Below are 20,244 nucleotides of genomic sequence, written 5' to 3'. Positions count from 1 at the left end.
GCATAGATGTTAAAGTAGATTTAAGTCAAAACTGTAACTCGGCCACTCTGGAACATTCACAGTCTTCTTGGTAAGCGACTTCTATGTAGATTTGGCCTCGTGTTTTAGGTTATTTTCCTGCTGAAAAGTGACTTCATCTCCCAGTGTCGTGTGGAAAGCTGTTCTTAGCTCCATTCTATTTTTATTTATTTTTTGAAAAACTCCCCACTACTTAATGATAACACACCCATAATATGATGCAGCCACCACTATGCCACCATGTGGACGACAGGAAAAGGAGGGCCGAACACGCCCCCATTCACATGGACGACGGTGCTGTAGTGGAGCGGGTCGAGAGTTTCAAGTTCCTTTGTGTCCACATCACCAACAAACTATCATGTTCCGAACACACCAAGAAAGTTGTGAAGAGAGCACGACAACTCCTTTTCCCCCTCAGGAGACTGAAAAGATTTGGCATGGGTCCCCAGATCCTCTAAAAGTTCTATAGCTGCACCATCGAGGGCATCCTGACCGGTTGCATCACCGCCTGGTATGGCAACTGCTCGGCCTCCAACCGTAAGTTGCTGCAGAGGGTAGTGCGTACGGCCCAGTACATCACTGGGGCCAAGCTTCCTGCCATCCAGGACCTATACTAGGCGGTGTCAGAGGAAGGCCCAAAGGATTGTCAAAGACTCCAGTCAACCATAGTCATAGACTATTCTCTCTGCTATCGCATGGCAAGCAGTACCGGAGCGCCAAATCTAGGTCCAAAAGGATCCTTAACAGCTTCTACCCCCAAACCATAAGACTGCTGAACAATTATCAACTGCCAGCTAAAGATACCAACACTCTCAACCTATAGGAAGAGGTTATGGTTGCTCGGAAAAAGTGCCTAAGGGAAGCAAAACCGGACCTTTGGCATGGAATCCCCCCCACTTGTTTTCACTGGTGCTATCCCTGGTTTATTATTCCGCTCCCAAGATACCTTACAACATGTTTTTTTAAATTAAACCCCACCCACCCATCGACTAACTGTACCCCGCACATTGACTCGACACTGGTACCCCGTAATATAGCTCATTATTGTTATTTATTAGGTACTTTTTAAAATGTCATTAATGTTTACTATTAGTTTATTTAGTAAACTATTTTCTTAACTCTCTCTTAAACCGCATTGTTGGTATAGAGGGTGTATAGTACATTTCACTGTTGTATTCGGAACACATTGACAAATACGTTGATTGACTAAGCACTCACCCATGTGGGCCCCTGTGTGAAGACAGCGTGGCTTCCCACCACTGGGGCGCCATCAGGAAGTCCAGATCAGCTGTAAATCAAATTTATTTTCACATACACATGTTAGCAGAGTTGTAATGCGAGTGTAGCGAAATGCTTGGTTCTAGCGACAATGCAGTAAGAAACAACGAGTAATCTAACTACAATTTACACAACTACCTTATACACACAAAAGAATAAAAGAATATGTACAAATAAAAATTATGACAGGTGATGTAAAAAACGGCAATAGCAAGATGCAGTAGATTTAATCGTGTACAAGTATAGTACTTATGAGATGAGTAATGATGAGTTTGTAACTTATAAGATCGCATGTATTAAAGATGTAGTGATGAACATTTTATAATAATTTTTACATTATTAAAGTGACTGAGATTATGAGTCAGTATAAGTTGAGCAGCAGCTCAATGTGTGTGGTGACTGGTTAATCAGTCTGATGGTTGAAGATAGAAGCTTTTTCGGCCTCTTGTCCTGCATTTGATCACCTGACTGACCTTTGGCCTTCTTGATGATAGCGGGTAACAGGCAGTGGTCGGTGGTTGTTGTTCTTGTGATCTTATGGCCTCTGTGGCAATCGGGTGTGAAGGTGTCTGGAGGGCAGGTTGTTTGCCCTGATGATGCGTATGTGCAACTCACTACCCTGGAGAGCCTTAACGGTTAGTGGAGGCGGAGCAGTTGCCGTACCAGGCGGTGATACAGCCCGACAGGATGCTCTCGATTGTGCATCTGTAAAAGTTTGTGAGTGCTTTTGGTGACAAGCCGAATTTCTTCAGCCTCCTGAGGTTGAAGAGGTGCTGCTGCGCCTTCTTCACCATGCTGTCTGGGTGGGTGGACCAATTCAGTTTGTCCGTGATGTGTACACCTAGGAACTTAAAACTTACTACCCTCTCCACTACTGTTCCGTCGATGTGGATAGGGGGCTGCTCCCTCTGCTGTTTCCTGAAGTCCACAATCATCTCCTTTGTTTTGTTGACATTGAGTGTGAGGTTATTTTCCTGACACCACACTCCGAGGGCCCTCACCTCCTCCCTGTAGGCCGTCTCGTCGTTGTTGGGAGTCAAGCCTACCACTGTAGTGTCGTCTGCAAACTTGATGATTGAGTTGGAGGCGTGCATGGCCACGCAGTCGTGGGTGAACAGGGAGTACAGGAGAGGGCTCAGAACGCACCCTTGTGGGGCCCCAGTGTTGAGGATCAGCGGGGTGGAGATGTTGTTACCTACCCTCACCACCTGGGGGCGGCACGTCAGGAAGTCCAGTACCCAGTTGCACAGGGCGGGGTTGAGACCCAGGGTCTCGAGCTTGATGACGAGTTTGGAGGGTACTATGGTGTTAAATGCTGAGCTGTAGTCGATGAACAGCATTCTCACATAGGTATTCCTCTTGTCCAGATGGGTTAGGGCAGTGTGCAGTGTGGTTGCATAGGGAGGTGTTCAGTCCTAGGGTCCTAAACTTGGTGATGAGCTGAGAGGAGACAATGGAGTTGAACGCTTAGCTGAACAGCATTCTCACATAGGTATTCCTCTTATCTAGGTGGGGGTGCAGTGTGGAGTGCAATTGAGGTTGTCTGTATGTGTATTTGTCTATATGTGCGTCCCTAGGCTGAACAGCAGTGATAAGGATGGGGAGCCCATGTACATCCAGATGGTCACAGCTCTGGTGCTTCAGCTTATCCAATGTGTGGTGCACCTCCCGAACAACAGGGACAGCCACGACGAGTATGATAAGAAGGTATGTTAGGGATGGCCATGCCGACTGGGCTAGGAATCATCTGATGGACATCTTGACCAAATACTTTTATTCACAATTGCTTGCTCTTTTCCCAGGTGGACCAAGATGTCCTGATCACAAACTCTTATGAGACGGCAATGCGAGCAGCTCAGAACTTCCTGTCCGTCTTCCTAAAGAAGTAAGATGATCTCTCTTAACAGCCTTTCATGATTTTCACAATCAAACTAGATTAGAACTGTTAATAGAAAATGGTGTAAGATATCTCTTTATGATACTGTTAGCTCTTTGACCAAGCCTCTGTGTTCCTCTGTCTGTGTTTCAGGTGTGGCAGTAAGCAGGGAGAGGAGGACTATCGCCCACTGTTTGAAAATTTTGTCCAGGACCTGCTGTCTACGGTGAACAAACCAGAGTGGCCAGCTGCTGAGCTTCTCCTCAGTCTGCTGGGTCGTCTACTGGTGAGTCCATCCGTCATAGCTAAACTAATCAGTTATTGGTCAGCAGTAGAGCTATTGATAAAAGCACATGGGACTCCTCTGGTGAGTGGGGTTATTTGCTGTTGTGGAAAGAAAAAGCAGCCTGAATGACACTCTTCTCCCTATCCTCTGTTCCAGGTGCATCAGTTTAGCAATAAGCAGACAGAGATGGCTCTGAGGGTGGCATCGCTAGACTACCTGGGCACCGTCGCTGCCCGCCTGCGCAAAGACGGCGTCACCAGCAAGATGGACCAGCGCTCCATCGACCGCATCCTCAGAGAGGTAGCTAGGCGTTCAGTCTGACCATAACAATCCTCAAAGTCAACTGTCATTCAAGATATACACAGCAAAATGGTAACACAATGTTGTTGCTGTTTTGTTATCAACCTAGACACAAGGCAATGATGAGACCCAGCAGCTGCAGAAGGCCCTGTTGGACTACATGGATGAGAACGCAGAGACGGATCCATCTCTAGTTGTGAGTGTATTTTCTGAACATACTGTAGTTATAGCTACACTATATTCAGTGGTGTAAAGTACTTAGCCAAGGAAAAATACTTGAATGTACTACTTAACTTCTCTGGGATATGTGGGACGGTAGCGTCCCACTTGGCCAAAAGCTAGAAAAAATGTAGTGCGCCAAATTCAAATATATTACTATAAAAATCAATCTTTCATGAAATCACACCAAATTAAAGCTACACATGTTGTGAATCCAGCCAACATGTCTGATTTCATAAAGGATTTACGGCGAAAGCACACCAAACGATTATGTTAGCTCAGTACATAGCCACAGAAAAACAAAGCCATTTTCCCAGCAAAAGATAGTAGTCACAAAAAGCATAAATAGAGATAAAATGAATCACTAACCTTTGGTGATCTTCATCAGATGACACTCATAGGACATCATGTTACACAATACATTTATGTTTTGTTCGATAATGTGCATATTTATATCCACAAATCTCGGTTTACATTGGCGCCATGTTCAGAAATGCCTCCAAAATATCCGGAGAAATTGCAGAGAGCCACGTCAAATAACAGAAATACTCATCATAAACTTTGATGAAAGATACATGTTTTACATATAATTAAAGATACACATGTTCTTAATGCAACCGCTGTGTCAGATTTCAAAAAAACTTTACGTAAAAAGCACACCATGCAATAATCTGAGATGGCGCTCAAACATAACATTTCTCCGCCATGTTGGAGTCAACAGAAATACGAAATTACATCATAAATATTCCCTTACCTTTGATCATCTTCATCAGAATGCACTCCCAGGAATCCTAGTTCCACAATAAATCGTTGTTTTGTTCGATAATGTCCATTACTTATGCATGTTTAGTGCACATGTCCAAACGCTCGCGCAAATGCAGGCAAACTCGGACGAAAACTTCAAAAAGTTATATAACAGGTCGAATAAACTGGTCAAACTAAGTAGAGAATCAATCTTCAGGATGTTGTTATCATATATATCCAATAACGTTCCAACCGGAGCATTCCTTCATGTCTGTAGAAGTTATGGAACGCAAGGCGATATCATGAGGAATGCGCATGATCAGGAACTGGCAATCTGCCAGACCACTGACTCATTCCCCTCCCATCCGGCCCCACAACACAGCATAAGCTTCATTCCACGTTCTACAGACTGTTGACATCTAGTGGAAGGCGTAGGAAGTGCAAACAGATCCATATCTTACAGAGAATTTAATCGGCGATGAGTTGAACATTGACCAGTCTCAGAATTCTCACTTCCTGTTTGGATTTTTTCTCTGGGTTTTGCCTGCCATATGAGTTCTGATTTACTCACAGACATCATTCAAACAGTTTTAGAAACTTCAGAGTGTTTTATATCCAATAGTGATAATGATATGCATATATTAGCATCTGGGACAGAGTAGGAGGCAGTTCACTATGGGCACGCAATTCATCCAAAAGTGAAAATGCTGCCCCCTATCATAAAGAAGTTAAGTAGTTTTTTGGGGTATCTGTAATTTACTATTTATATTTTTGACTACTTTTACTTCACTACATTCTTAAAGAAAATAATGTACTTTTTATTCCATACATCTACTCTGACACCCAAAAGTACAGAAAAAGGGTCCATTCACACACTTATCAAGAGATCCCTGGTCATCCCTACTGCCTCTGATCTGGCAGACTCACTAAACACACATGCTTTGTTTGTAAATGATGTCCAAGTGTTGGATCATGCCCCTGGCTATCCGTAAATTAAATTTAAAAAAACGTGAAAATTGTGCCGTCTGGTTTGCTTAAATATTAGGAATTTTAAATTATTTATACTTTCACTTTTACTTTTAATATCTAAGTATATTTTAGCAATTACGTTTTCTTTTTGATAAGTATATTTAAAACCAAATACTTTTAGACTTTTAATCAAGTAGTATTTTACTGGGTGACTAACTTTTACTTGAGTTGTTTTCTATTAAGGTATCTTTACTGTTACTCAAGTATGACAATTGGGTACTTTTTCCACCATTGCCGTTGTTCACATATCAGGTTTGAGATGTAACTGTTGATTTTTGCTGCTGCCTTCAGTTTGCCAGGAAGTTCTACATCGCCCAGTGGTTCAGGGACACTTTGACAGAGATGGAGAAGGCCATGAAGTCTCAGAACCAGCGAGGGGACGAGGACTCTTCTGAAGGCCAGCACCACGCCAAGGACATCGAGACCACCGGAGAGATCATGCAGAGAGCCGAGGCACGCAAGAAGTACCTCCGCAACATTATCAAGACCGCGCCCTCGCAGTTCAGCACACTGAGGTAGGACTCAACCCTCACTGTCCCACTGTCAGTGCTTCAACCTCAGTGTTTGCCTGTGTCTTTTTTTCAAATGCATTCTTCTCTTCCTCTCTTCCCCCACAGGATGAACTCTGACACTGTGGACTATGATGACTCCTGCCTGATTGTCAGATATTTGGCCTCTATGAGGCCATTCGCTCAGAGCTTCGATATTTATTTAACACAGGTAAGAGTATGCGAGAGTGATTTGATTAAGTTCCTTCATGTGTGTTAATTTGGTGCTCTGTGTGTATGGTTTGTAAATAATCCCTCTCGCTCCTCTTCAACAGATCCTGAGAGTGCTGGGGGAGAGTGCCATAGCTGTCAGAACTAAAGCCATGAAGTGTTTGTCTGAGGTGGTGGCTGTAGACCCCAGTATTCTGGCCAGGGTGAGTGCTCTACCCAACACTAAACCTGATGCACCTAAATATGCTCAGAGCCTTTTTGTCTGTGCATAAGTGTTTCCTCAGTCCTCATCCTCTCCTTCTCTCATCAGTTGGACATGCAGCGCGGGGTCCATGGTCGTCTGATGGACAACTCCACCAGTGTACGCGAGGCTGCTGTGGAGCTGCTGGGGCGTTTTGTGTTGAGCAGACCCCAGCTCACAGAGCAGTACTACGACATGCTGATCGAGAGGATACTGGTAACGAACACACACCATAATACACACCTCAACAAGCAGGGTAACGCACATCTTTATACACAGAGACCGAGTCACAGCGGGACATTCACCCTAAACACAGATGTGAAGTGCAACTCTTTGAGCAATACTCAAACAAGCTGTCAGATAGGATAACATGGCTCAGAGCCCTTTCTGTGGGCTGTAGGAGGATGAGAAGGCATCAGCTCACACAGAGCAGTGAGAAATGGAACTGGGCCGATGACGCTTGCCACCTCTAGCTGAGGGTTCATTCTAAGTGTAAAAGTTCACTTAAGGTAATATCCTTTTCTCTACACTGCCACCTATGGCTCTGCTGGAGAACTGCAGGCTTCTCAAACGTAAATGAAGTGCCGATGAGAACCTATCATTTCTGCTCTACCCAACAAGTTACTCCGATTTGTCATTTTGTTAATATGACATATATTTCATGTTTAACTTATTTTGGATAATATATATTATGATCGCTTGTAATATAATTTAGAAAATGCAGGGGTAAGTAACCCTGGAGTGACATTTTGTAAATATGGTGGAAGTTGCCTTAGCATCAGCATCTGGGTCCTGTGTGGCTCAGTTGGTAGAGCATGGCGCTGACAACGCCACAGTTGTGGTTTTGATTCCCATGGGGGATCAGTATGAAAAAGTACATAAAATATATGCACTCATTACTGTAAGTCGCTATGGATAAGACCTGCTAAATTACTAAAATGTAAATGTATTAATTCTGCCCCTCTTTTTCCAGGATACGGGTATCAGTGTGAGGAAGAGGGTGATTAAGATCCTTAGAGACATCTGTCTGGAGCAACCCACCTTCAACAAGATCACTGAGATGTGTGTCAAGATGATCCGCAGGGTCAACGACGAGGAGGGCATCAAGGTATGTATCTGTCTGCATCTTTAAATGTCTGTGTTTCATGTGTGAATGGATACGTCGCAGGGCTTCAGAAAGTTACCTGTCTTTGTTTGCATATTTCAAAATGTTGCACCACATTCTTCTTCAGAAACTTGTGAACGAGACCTTCCAGAAACTCTGGTTCACCCCTACACCCAATCACGATAAAGACGCCATGACCCGCAAGATCCTCAACATCACAGACGTGGTGAGTTCCAGGGCTCAAAGCTGAGCACAGAACTACCAAACAGACAAATAACTTTCCAATGTACATATCGATCTGTGTTACTGTATTTTAGGCGTGACTGTTCAACATGTCTTGACCTGATGACATCCATCTTTCCTAGGTGTCTGCATGCAAAGATACAGGCTATGACTGGTTTGAGCAGCTGCTTCAAAACGTGAGTATTTTGAATTGTGTCTGTGCTGTGTATTACATGGTAATAGTTGGCCTGGAGTTTTGTTCATAACTTTTTTATCATTGGCTCAGGTTTATTGATTATCACATGTAGGCCTATTTATGGTTATGGAGAGTATCAAGCACAGGAAGTAATGCTGTTTACTTCAGGCCATCCTTGAAACGTATGTACTGTGACTTGTTTATCAGTTTTCTCTAATGAGAGCTGTTGCAAATGAGTTCAAGACAGACTTGTGATGGTTGTGTGCCTCATCTCACAACCTCCCCCTACTCTATCCCTGTTTAGCTGCTGAAGACCGAGGAAGATGCCGCCTATAAGCCAGCCAGAAAGGCCTGCGTTCAGCTGGTGGACAATCTAGTGGAACACATCCTAAAATATGAAGAGTCTCTCACTGGTATGGAGCTCACTCACAGCTATCTTTGGTGTACTCACGGTTTTGATTTCAAATTGCCATTTATACTGACACATGAATGTACTGTTGATTATGATATGATAAACTCTCATGGACTGTGAGAAAGTCCAGTTGAGTCTGAAGAAAGGATCTGTGTTTGTGTTTCAGACATTGAGAACAAGGGGGTGAATTCCAACCGTCTGGTGTCCTGCATCACCACCCTCTTTCTGTTCAGTAAAATCCGATCCCAGCTGATGGTCAAACATGCCATGACCATCCAGCCTTATCTCACCACCAAGTGCAACGTAAGGTCACTTTCTCTCCTCAATTTGTAGAAATTTACTGTAGTTATTGTGATGTTATTTTTTTCTGAAATAAGTAATTGAATATTGTGCCAGGTGTAAAAGTTCAAGGAAAAAAAATTCCACTTGATTTTTACATAGAGCTCTAGGGCCATCTAGTGGTTGATCATTGTCAGTACAAGTTTTATACAACAACGTGACCAACGGGGGTCAAGCTGTGACTCACAACATAAAAATCTCTCTGGCTGTATCAATTTATTTTATTTCTTTAACCTTTATTTAACTAGGCAAGTCAGTTAAGAACAAATTACTATTTTACAATGACGGCCTACGCCGGCCAAACCCTATCAATATGGATTTCTCTTGTGTTTCCAGACCCAGAGTGACTTCATGGTGATCTGTAACGTGGCCAAGATCCTTGAGCTGGTGATTCCTCTGATGGAGCACCCCTCTGAGACCTTCCTCACCACCATAGAGGAAGACCTGATGAAGCTCATCATCAAATACGGCATGACGGTATGTCTCTTATAAAGGCTACAGCTTGTACCCAGGTTCAATACTAAAATAACCGTGAAGGAACAAATAAAAGGTGTTAAAATGCTGTTTTTAGTTATTCGGTAATCTTGTTTCTCAGGTTGTACAACACTGTGTGAGCTGTCTTGGAGCTGTGGTGAACAGGGTCACTCGCAACTACAAGTTTGTTTGGGCTTGTTTCAACCGTTACTATGGTGCCCTGACCAAGCTGAAGACCCAGCACTCTGAGGACTCCAACAACCCTGTTCTGGCTGCTAACAAACCGGCCTTGCTGCGCTCGCTGTTCACTGTGGGGGCACTCTGTCGCCACTTTGACTTTGACGAGGAGGAATTCAAGGGCCCCACAAAGGTCGGTCCAAGAAAACAGATTTTTCTTAACATTGTTGTGACCAACTGTTTAAAAAAAAAAAAAAAAACATTTTATGAAAGACGGGAATAAGAACTTGATGTTGCTTTTCCCTTTGTGTGTTGTAGGTTGTGATAAAGGAAAAAGTTATGGAGCTTTTGCTGTACTTCACTAAGCATGAAGATGAGGAAGTTCAGACCAAGGCCATCATTGGTCTAGGTAAAGCTCACCTCACCCTACCACAGACCATGTGTTGCTCTAACAATGACCCTTCTGTATTGGTATTGCAGCACCTTTCAAACTTCTGTCATTCATCACCAATGGCTTGTTTCCCTGGTTCCTCATTATTGATATTCCTCTTTCTCCCTATCCCCCTTTCTCCATTGTCCAGGCTTCCAGTTCATCCAGTACCCAGGGCTGATGTTCATGCAGGATGTGATGAGTCTGTACAATGGCATCCTGTCAGACAGGAAGAGCTCTGTCAACCTAAAGATCCAGGTGCTGAAGAACCTGCAGACATACCTGCAGGAGGAAGACTCGCGCATGCAGGAGGCCGACCAACAGTGTGAGTCTCACCTCTGTGTCCATTAAATATAATACACTGCTCAAAAAAATAAAGGGAACACTTAAACAACACAATGTAACTCCAAGTCAATCACACTTCTGTGAAATCAAACTGTCCACTTAGGAAGCAACACTGATTGACAATAAATTTCACATGCTGTTGTGCAAATGGAATAGACAAAAGGTGGAAATAGGCAATTAGCAAGACACCCGCAAAAAAAGGAGTGATTCTGCAGGTGGTGACCACAGACAACTTCTCAGTTCCTATGCTTCCTGGCTGATGTTTTGGTCACTTTTGAATGCTGGCGGTGCTCTCACTCTAGTGGTAGCATGAGACGGAGTCTACAACCCACACAAGTGGCTCAGGTAGTGCAGTTCATCCAGGATGGCACATCAATGCGAGCTGTGGCAAAAAGGTTTGCTGTGTCTGTCAGCGTAGTGTCCAGAGCATGGAGGCGCTACCAGGAGACAGGCCAGTACATCAGGAGACGTGGAGGAGGCCGTAGGAGGGCAACAACCCAGCAGCAGGACCGCTACCTCCGCCTTTGTGCAAGGAGGTGCACTGCCAGAGCCCTGCAAAATGACCTCCAGCAGGCCACAAATGTGCATGTGTCTGCTCAAACGGTCAGAAACAGACTCCATGAGGGTGGTATGAGGGCCCGACGTCCACAGGTGGGGGTTGTGCTTACAGCCCAGCACCGTGCAGGACGTTTGGCATTTGCCAGAGAACACCAAGATTGGCAAATTCGCCACTGGCGCCCTGTGCTCTTCACAGATGAAAGCAGGTTCACACTGAGCACATGAGCACATGTGACAGACGTGACAGAGTCTGGAGACGCCGTGGAGAATATTCTGCTGCCTGCAACATCCTCCAGCATGACCGGTTTGGCGGTGGGTCAGTCATGGTGTGGGGTGGCATTTCTTTGTGGGGCCGCACAGCCCTCCATATGCTCGCCAGAGGTAGCCTGACTGCCATTAGGTACCGAGATGAGATCCTCAGACCCCTTGTGAGACCATATGCTGACACATGCACATTTGTGGCCTGCTGGAGGTCATTTTGCAGGGCTCTGGCAGTGCACCTCCTTGCACAGGTAGCGGTCCTGCTGCTGGGTTGTTGCCCTCCTACGGCCTCCTCCACGTCTCCTGATGTACTGGCCTGTCTCCTGGTAGCGCCTCCATGCTCTGGACACTACGCTGACAGACACAGCAAACCTTTTTGCCACAGCTCGCATTGATGTGCCATCCTGGATGAACTGCACTACCTGAGCCACTTGTGTGGGTTGTAGACTCCGTCTCATGCTACCACTAGAGTGAGAGCACCGCCAGCATTCAAAAGTGACCAAAACATCAGCCAGGAAGCATAGGAACTGAGAAGTGGTCTGTGGTCACCACCTGCAGAATCACTCCTTTTTTGGGGGTGTCTTGCTAATTGCCTATAATTTCCACCTTTTGTCTATTCCATTTGCACAACAGCATGTGAAATTTATTGTCAATCAGTGTTGCTTCCTAAGTGGACAGTTTGATTTCATAGAAGTGTGATTGACTTGGAGTTACATTGTGTTGTTTAAGTGTTCCCTTTATTTTTTTGAGCAGTGTATATATGCTATTTACTCCAAAATGACTTACAAAATGAAGTGCATACATTTTTGTATTGGTGGCCCTAGCTCATTCATTCATATCAATACAGGTTGAAAATAAGTCCACACAAGCATAGCAATATCTTCAAGTTGATAGAATGGAGCTAAGGATATTGGATGTGTTAGTTAGGGCATGCCTCCATGATGTTGTTGTCTAGTGGCTAGTTTCCTAAATGGCTCTTGTCTTTGTACGTCTACAGGGAAGAAGCTGTCGAAGCAGGAGGACCTGAAGGAGATGGGTGACATCTCGTCAGGTATGAGCAGCTCCATCATGCAGCTGTACCTGAAGCAGGTGCTGGAGGCCTTCTTCCACACACAGTCCACCGTACGACATTTTGCCCTCAACGTCATTGCCCTGACACTCAACCAGGGCCTCATCCATCCTGTACAGGTACGCTTCCACCTCAGACAGTACACACCACTGGGCTACTCTTCTCAAACAAGGCATGCACAAACTCTGGTCAGTTAAAGAATTAGAAAAGGCTCTGGCCTAGGGTGGTGTAGCGGTCTAGGCCGCTGCCTCTGGTGCACATCACCAGGCGGTAAATTAGTTAATAGACCAATAAGAAAGAGTTCCAAACCTCTCTGCCAATAACAGTTAGTTTTAACTGTCTACTCAGACCACTCCCAGACAGTCCTAGCTAAATTATTGCTTGAAAAATGACTCTTTGCCAAGAAGCTATTTTTGTTTATTTTTGACCATTTGAATTGAAAACCATGACAGGACGGTACTAAATTGTTACCTCAGAAATTATTTGATATTGAGATTTTTTTTTAAATAATAAAAAAAAAAAAAACAGTTGCATTGGACCTTTAATAGGTGTAACTGGACATAATGCTGTGCACAGAGTTTTTACTTAATTTTGGACTGGAATAAATAGGTGTTATTATGGGTGAAGTACCAGTATACAACCACGTGTTTCCACAGCTTTGTAATCCCTGTTGACCCAACATCCTGTTTTGTTTCAGTGTGTGCCCTACCTGATTGCCATGGGAACGGACCCAGAGCCCACCATGAGGAATAAGGCAGACCAGCAGCTGGTGGAGATTGATAAGAAATACAGCGGCTTCATCCATGTGAGTGTTTCTGTCTGTAGACTGGTCTCAGGGTAGGAAGAGTAGACTGGCCTCTCAACAGGCTGGTAATGTGATCATCTATTGTACAGTATGTTATCGATGTATAGAACGTGTTTGGTTGTGTGTGTGTGTGTTCAGATGAAGGCCGTGGCGGGGATGAAGATGTCCTACCAGGTGCAGCAGGCTATCTGGTCAGCTAAGGGTACGGTGATCCGGGGTTACCGGCAGGACGAGACCACCTCCGCCCTCTGCGCCCACCTCTTCTCCATGGTCCGATCCAACCGGCAGCACCGCCGAGCCTTCCTCATCTCACTGCTCAACTTGTTTGATGACAGCTCGGTGAGTTCCTCCTTCCCCCTAGACACACACTAAGAATATTATAGCAGTAAACATTCATATACAATCCTTATTTTTATAGACAAAATGAACAGTTTTGTGAAGTAATGTTTGGTATTGTGACTTTCCCCCTGCAGAAGATTGAGGTCAATATGCTCCTGTACATGGCAGACAACCTAGCCTGTTTCCCCTACCAGATCCAGGAGGAGCCTCTCTTCATCATGCACCACATTGACATCACACTGTCTGTGTCCGGCAGCAACCTGCTGCAGTCCTTCAAGGAGGTAGGTGATACACACGTCACTATGTAGTGTCTGTCAACAGCCTTGCCATAAGTACTTACAAGAACTCACGTAGCCACAAGTGCACAGGCTTGTGAAAGCACTAACTATAATGTGACTTTTATAGACTTTTACAAGCTGTCGTGGGTTTTATATCCTATAACAATCCCTAACGATAGCCTTTGTTTGGTTGTGAATGACTGACTCACTCCTTTGTCATCTCTGCAGTCCCTTCTCAAAGAGCCACGGCAGCGGGAGAAGAAGTCGAAAGAGAGGAAGTACCAGTCAGAGGAGGAGAACTCGTCATCATCATCGTCATCGGAGGAGGAACATAACCGTCACAGCATCAGCTCCAACAGTAGTGACGAGGACAACGAGGTGGTCCACAGGCCCAAAAAGCCCAAACACCGGGCCCGGGCCCCTGTTAAGTCAGACTCTGACTCTGACCTGGAAATGGAGGACTTGGACAAGGTGATGCAGCGTCTGCCTGACAACCCCATTCCCCTGTTGGACTTTGCCAACGCCTCACAGGGAATACTACTACTATTGGTTCTAAAGCAGCATCTCAAGAACCTCTACGGCTTCTCAGACAGGTACGTCAATGCCAGGAGGAACACAACCACATAACATCTCACCTTACCGCCTCACTGGACATGAAAGACAGAGCTAGGAAGATCACAATATACTGATATGTCTTGTCTTTTTATGTTGCCATGACAATTTCTCAGTTAGTTGCACTATGCAGAAATCGCTCCGCCATTTCCTGGTTGCTAAAACTCTAATGAACTCATCAAAAAAAGAAACGTCAGCTGTGTTTATTTTTAGCAAACTTAACATGTGTAAATATTTGTATGAACATAAGTTTCAACAACTGAGGCAAACTGAACAAGTACCACAGACATGTGACTAACAGAAATTGAATAATGTGTCCCTGAACAAAGGGGGGGTCAAAATCAAAAGTAACAGTCAGTAATTGGTGTAGCCACCAGCTGCAAGGCTAGGGTAACCCCTCGACAACATCCGCTGAAAAGGCAGAGCGCGAAATTCAAAAATATATTTTTTAAATATTTAACTTTAATACATTAACAAGTGCAATACACCAAATTAAAGCTTAAAAACTTCTTGGCACTACGGATCCCGTTACCGGGATCAATTTCCTAAACAACCACTGAATTGCAGAGCGCCAAATTCAAAAAATAATCCTAAAAATATTTATAATCATGGAATCACAAGTGAAATATACCAAAACACAGCTTAGGTTGTTGTTAATCCACCTATCGTGTCAGATTTTGAAAATATGCTTTACAGCGAAAGCAATCCAAGCGTTTGTGAGTGTATCAGTCAATGCTAGAACAGTTAGCCTTAAATTAGCTTGGTCACGAAAGTCAGAAAAGCAATCAAATTAATTGCTTACCTTTGATAATCTTCGGATGTTTGTACTCACGAGACTCCCAGTTACACAATAAATGTTATTTTCGTTCGATAAATATTAGTTTTATAACAAACAAAAAAACGCCATTTGGGTTGCGCGTTATGTTCTGAAAACCACAGCCTCGTTCCATTCCTGAAAGGCAGACCAATTCCAAAAAGTATCCGTAATGTTCGTAGAAACATGTCAATTTTTTTTTAAATAATCAATCCTCAGGTTGTTTTTAACATACATAATCGATAATATTTCAACCGGACGATAACCTACTCAATAAAAGAGAGAAAGAAAATGTCGAGCTACCCCTCTCGCGCGCAGGAACTAATCAAAGGACACCTGACTTGTTTTGAAAAATCTCGCTAATTTTTCAAAATAAAAGCCTGAAACTATGTCTAAAGCCTGGTCACAGCCTGAGGAAGCCATTGGAAAAGGAATCTGGTTGATACGCCTTTAAATGGAGGGGCAGGCAACAGAACAGGGATTTTTTTTAAGGCACTTCCGGGTTGGATTTCCTCAGGTTTTTGCCTGCAGAATCAGTTTTGTTATACTCACAGACAATATTTTGACCGTTTTGGAAACTTTGGAGTGTTTTCTATCCTAATCTGTAAATTATATGCATATTCTACGATCTGGGCCTGAGAAATAGTCTGTTTACGTTGGGAACGTTATAAAAAAAAAAAAAAAATTAAGCGTCAAGAAGTTAATCTACCCATCGTGTCTGATTTCAAAAAGGCTTTACAGCGAAAGCACACCATATGATTATGTTAGGTCAGAGTCACAAAAAAACATACAGCCATTTTCCAGCCAAAGAGAGGAGTCACAAAAAGCAGAAATAGAGATAAAATGAATCACTAACCTTTGATGATCTTCATCAGYTGGCACTCATAGGACTTCATGTTACAAAATACATGTATGTTTTGTTCGATAAAGTTCATATTTATATCCAGAAATCGCGCGTTATGTTCAGTAATGTTGTGCCTCGAAAATATCCTGCGAATTTGCAGAGCCACATCAATTTACAGAAATACTCATCATAAACTTTGATTAAAGATACAAGTGTTATGCACAGAATTAAAGATATACTTCTCCTTAATGTAACCGCTGTGTCAGATTTCAAAAAAGCTTTACGGAAAAAGCACACCATGCAATAATCTTGAGTACAGTGCTCAGACACAAAAACAAGCCATACAGATACCTGCCATGTTGTGGAGTCAGTAAAAGTCAGAAATAGCGTTATAAATATTCACTTACCTTTGATGATCTTCATCAGAATGCATTCCCAGGAATCCCAGTTCCACAATAAATGTTTGTTTTGTTCGATAATGTCCATCATTTATGTCCAAATACCGCCTTTTTGTCCGCGCATTTAGTTCACAAATCCAAATTCAAGAGGCGCGGGCAAGTCCAGGCGAATGTTCAGACGAAAAGTCCAAAAAGTTATATTACAGTTTGTAGAAACATGTCAAACGATGTATAGAATTAATCTTTAGGATGTTTTTATCATAAATCTTCAATAATGTTTCAACCGGACAATTCCTTTGTCTTTAGAAATGTAAAGGAACAGAGCTCGCTCTCACGGTCGCGCGCATGATTTAGCTCATGGCCTTCTGCCAGACCCCTTAGTCAAACAGCTCTTTTTCACTCCCCCTTTACAGTAGAAGTCTGAAACAAGGTTCTAACGACTGTTCACATCTAGTGGAAGCCTTAGGAAGTGCAATATGACCCCATTTACACTGTATCTTGGAAAGGCAATGAGTTGAAAAACTGCAAACCTCAGATTTCCCACTTCCTGGTTGGATTTTTCTCAGGTTTTTGCCTGCCATATGAGTTCTGTTATACTCACAGACATCATTCAAACAGTTTTAGAAACTTCAGAGTGTTTTCTATACAAATCTACTAATAATATGCATATATTAGCTTTCCTGGCCTGAGTAGCAGGCAGTTTACTCTGGGCACGCTTTTCATCCGAACGTGAAAATAGTCCTGTTTCCCTGTAGCGCTGTCTTAGGCGTGTCACAGTACGGATATTGCAATTTCTTGCCCTGGCCACATCTGCAGTCATCATGCCCCCTTTACAGCATGCCTAAGGCACGTTCACTCAGATGAGCAAGGACCCTGGGCATCTTTCTTTTGGTGTTTTTCAGAGTCAGTAGAAAGGCCTCTTTAGTGTCCTAAGTTTTCATAACTGTGACCTTAATTGCCTACCGTCTGTAAGCTGTTAGTGTCTTAACGACCGTTCCACAGGTGCATGTTCATTAATTGTTTATGGTTCATTGAACAAGCATGGGAAACAGCGTTTAAACCCTTTACAATGAAGATCTGTGAAGTTATTTACATTTTTACGTATTATCTTTGAAAGACAGGGTCCTGAAAAAGGGACGTTTCTTTTTTTGCTGAGTTTAGTTTGCCTAATTTCAGTTTGTGACAAAATAAGCTAGTATAGTGTAGAGAATCATTGTACCATCTAAACCGCTCTGAAATAACTTTTCCATAACCAAAAATATTGTTGTTTCATCTTTTTGAAGCTAATGTACAATATCGAAAGTAAAAGACGCAAAAACAAAACTTGAGAACGGGAAGCATAAAAATAGCGAGCACAGAGCAGGTCTACAGCCTCTTTACTTGCTTTCAATTAGAATGATCGATCTATAACTGACATTTCTATGTAAATTTGGTCAGGTTGCCCAAAAGGTTACATATTGCCACTTTAATGCCACTTTAATATCTCCCGGGTGGCGCAGTGGTCTAGGGCACTGCATCGCAGTGCTAGCTGCGCCACCAGAGTCTCTGGGTTCACGCCCAGGCTGGGCTGGGTTCGCGCCCAGGCTCTGTCGCAGCCGGCCGCAACCGGGAGATCCGTGGGGTGACGCACAATTGACATAGCGTCGTCCGGGTTAGGGAGGGTTTGGCCGGTAGGGAGGGTTTGGCCGGTAGGGATATCCTTGTCTCAGTATGTAAAAAATGTAATAAAATGTATGCACTCTACTGTAAGTCGCTCTGGATAAGAGCGTCTGCTCTTGGCCGGTAGGGATATCCTTGTCTCAGTATGTAAAAAATGTAATAAAATGTATGCACTCTACTGTAAGTCGCTCTGGATAAGAGCGTCTGCTAAATGACTAAAATGTAAAAATGTAAATGTAATGAGGAATTAACCTAAACTCAACTTCTTCCTCTGCCCACTGTAGTAAAATCCAAAAGTACTCTCCGACGGAATCGGCCAAGGTATATGAGAAGGCGGTGAACAGGAAGGGTCACGTGCACTTCAGCCCTCACCAGACACTGGACTTCTTGACCTCTGACCTGGCCAACGTAGAACTCACCTACGACATCAAGAGGAGGATCGTCAAACAGTACCTAGATGTAAGAGCTCACTCTGACCGCATTTCCTTTTTTTAAAGTCTTGAGTCGTTTAGTTTAGGGTCCTGTAATGGAGTTAAGGAAAATAGGGATTGGAATTCCAATTTACTTATTGAATTTACTGAATTTAAACAGAGTTGAACCAGATGGAGTTCCTTTTTGTACTTTGTTAAAGGTGTGCAGTAAATTAAACTAGCCATGTCTGAGCACAGCAGACTGGTTAACATTCTGGTCTCTCTCAGTTCAAGTTACTGATGGAGCATTTGGACCCTGATGAGGAGGATGAGGAAGGTGAGGCGTCAGCCAGCGCTAACGCCAGAAACAAAGCCATCACTTCATTGCTGGGAGGGCCCAGCCACCAGGACCACAAGAACCACCACCAGGACCACAAGAACCACCACCAGGCTCCTATAGAGACGGACGACGACGAGAGCGACGGAGATGAGAAAACCCCAGTGGTGAGCCCTAAGCAGCCTGTTATTGCACTGTCATACAGCTGTTATTGTCCCTGTTAAGGATTTATTAGAAGACTGATAACTGCCATGTTGGCTTCTTAAACCTATGTGCTCTCTCCAGTTAGTTGGATGTTGTAGTAAAGGAATGCTATGTGAGGTGTAACGCTGCTGTTTCTCTCCCCAGTCATCGCGGCGGTCGAGGAAGCACGGCGACTCTGCAGAGGCTTCAGGTCACATGAATGAGACATTGGCCGCCAGGGACGTCATCGCCCTCTGCTGCCCCAAGTACAAGGACCGGCCGCAGATCGCCCGCATCATCCAGAAGACCAACACGGGCTACAGAGTGCAATGGATGGCTGGCTCCTACTCTGGAGTCTGGGGCGAGGCTAAGAAACGTGACGGACGCAAAACGGTGCCTTGGGTGGACACTATCAAGGAGTCTGACATTATTTACAAGAAAATCGCCTTGACGAGTGCACACAAGCTGACGAACAGAGTGGTGCAGACTTTACGGTCACTGTACTCAGCGAAGGAGGGAACTTCCTAATCGACTATACGGTTATTCTCAGACAAACTCTTTGCAGCCAAACTCTACTATGAGGATACAACGTTTTTCTAATACAGAAAAGACAAATATACTACAGACATGCAAAACATAAATGTAAGCACGAGATAGCAGAGAGAGAGGAGAGCAGGTATTGTGAACTTTTGGTCTGTGATGAACATTTTAATCTGGATCCAGGATATGTTTAAGTTAAACAGAAAAAACACAAGAAGGAAATGTTTGGATAACATTGCGTGGAAGCTCCTTCGCTGTTGTACAGCAACTCGGTTGTTTGATTTTCCCACTGTATCAAAGTTTAACACACAAAAAAAACAATGTTTATCTCTGACAAATTCTGTTTAAAAAAATTAATAAACAAAGTGAATGTTGGAAATTAGTCTGTTAATGTTCTAAATAAAGTGTTCTTGGAGTTTAACCTAGCACCGGTTGGATTTCTTTAGCTTAGCTCAGTTTCCAGGGAAGCTACTTTTAAAACCTTTACCTTTTCTTTTATGTTTTATTCCCTTTATTTGTTTACCCATGCTGTACAATGGAGTCTCTTGGATATAATTTATTCTGTTGAAAGCGAAGCGTGCAGTATCTGTGGCCTACATGCAGGGGAGTTTTTTGTAAATGTAGAATTTGATGTATTAGGTCAAAGGTCACCCGAGAGAGAAAAGGGATCCCCAGCACTTCTGGCGGAGCAAATATTGCAATAAATATTTTTTACTTCTCTTTGTTA

General features: G+C 43.6%; 1 protein-coding gene across 4 annotated transcripts in view; it reads left to right on the top strand.

The window, feature by feature from the left end:
* The window catches only part of LOC111979921 (nipped-B-like protein B), a 67,302-nt gene extending 47,058 nt beyond the window's left edge, over nucleotides 1-20,244 (top strand). For all 4 annotated transcript variants that reach the window (XM_024010611.2, XM_024010610.2, XM_024010609.2 and 1 more), the window contains 26 exons: nucleotides 2,874-3,003; nucleotides 3,099-3,181; nucleotides 3,326-3,458; nucleotides 3,615-3,758; nucleotides 3,868-3,954; nucleotides 6,042-6,265; nucleotides 6,368-6,470; nucleotides 6,574-6,672; nucleotides 6,780-6,926; nucleotides 7,684-7,818; nucleotides 7,943-8,041; nucleotides 8,181-8,234; nucleotides 8,538-8,646; nucleotides 8,812-8,948; nucleotides 9,321-9,461; nucleotides 9,580-9,828; nucleotides 9,954-10,044; nucleotides 10,217-10,390; nucleotides 12,227-12,417; nucleotides 12,996-13,103; nucleotides 13,242-13,442; nucleotides 13,577-13,723; nucleotides 13,949-14,313; nucleotides 18,332-18,506; nucleotides 18,746-18,961; nucleotides 19,143-20,244. In XM_024010611.2, coding sequence (XP_023866379.1) covers nucleotides 2,874-3,003; nucleotides 3,099-3,181; nucleotides 3,326-3,458; nucleotides 3,615-3,758; nucleotides 3,868-3,954; nucleotides 6,042-6,265; nucleotides 6,368-6,470; nucleotides 6,574-6,672; nucleotides 6,780-6,926; nucleotides 7,684-7,818; nucleotides 7,943-8,041; nucleotides 8,181-8,234; nucleotides 8,538-8,646; nucleotides 8,812-8,948; nucleotides 9,321-9,461; nucleotides 9,580-9,828; nucleotides 9,954-10,044; nucleotides 10,217-10,390; nucleotides 12,227-12,417; nucleotides 12,996-13,103; nucleotides 13,242-13,442; nucleotides 13,577-13,723; nucleotides 13,949-14,313; nucleotides 18,332-18,506; nucleotides 18,746-18,961; nucleotides 19,143-19,505 — 4,105 coding nt within the window. In that variant the 3' untranslated portion in view covers nucleotides 19,506-20,244. The remainder of the gene's footprint in view (nucleotides 1-2,873; nucleotides 3,004-3,098; nucleotides 3,182-3,325; nucleotides 3,459-3,614; nucleotides 3,759-3,867; nucleotides 3,955-6,041; nucleotides 6,266-6,367; nucleotides 6,471-6,573; nucleotides 6,673-6,779; nucleotides 6,927-7,683; nucleotides 7,819-7,942; nucleotides 8,042-8,180; nucleotides 8,235-8,537; nucleotides 8,647-8,811; nucleotides 8,949-9,320; nucleotides 9,462-9,579; nucleotides 9,829-9,953; nucleotides 10,045-10,216; nucleotides 10,391-12,226; nucleotides 12,418-12,995; nucleotides 13,104-13,241; nucleotides 13,443-13,576; nucleotides 13,724-13,948; nucleotides 14,314-18,331; nucleotides 18,507-18,745; nucleotides 18,962-19,142) is intronic.

This window comes from Salvelinus sp. IW2-2015, linkage group LG20 (assembly GCF_002910315.2).
Source record: "Salvelinus sp. IW2-2015 linkage group LG20, ASM291031v2, whole genome shotgun sequence".
Lineage (NCBI taxonomy): Eukaryota > Metazoa > Chordata > Actinopteri > Salmoniformes > Salmonidae > Salvelinus > Salvelinus sp. IW2-2015.
This window is presented reverse-complemented; position numbering and strand designations above follow the sequence as displayed.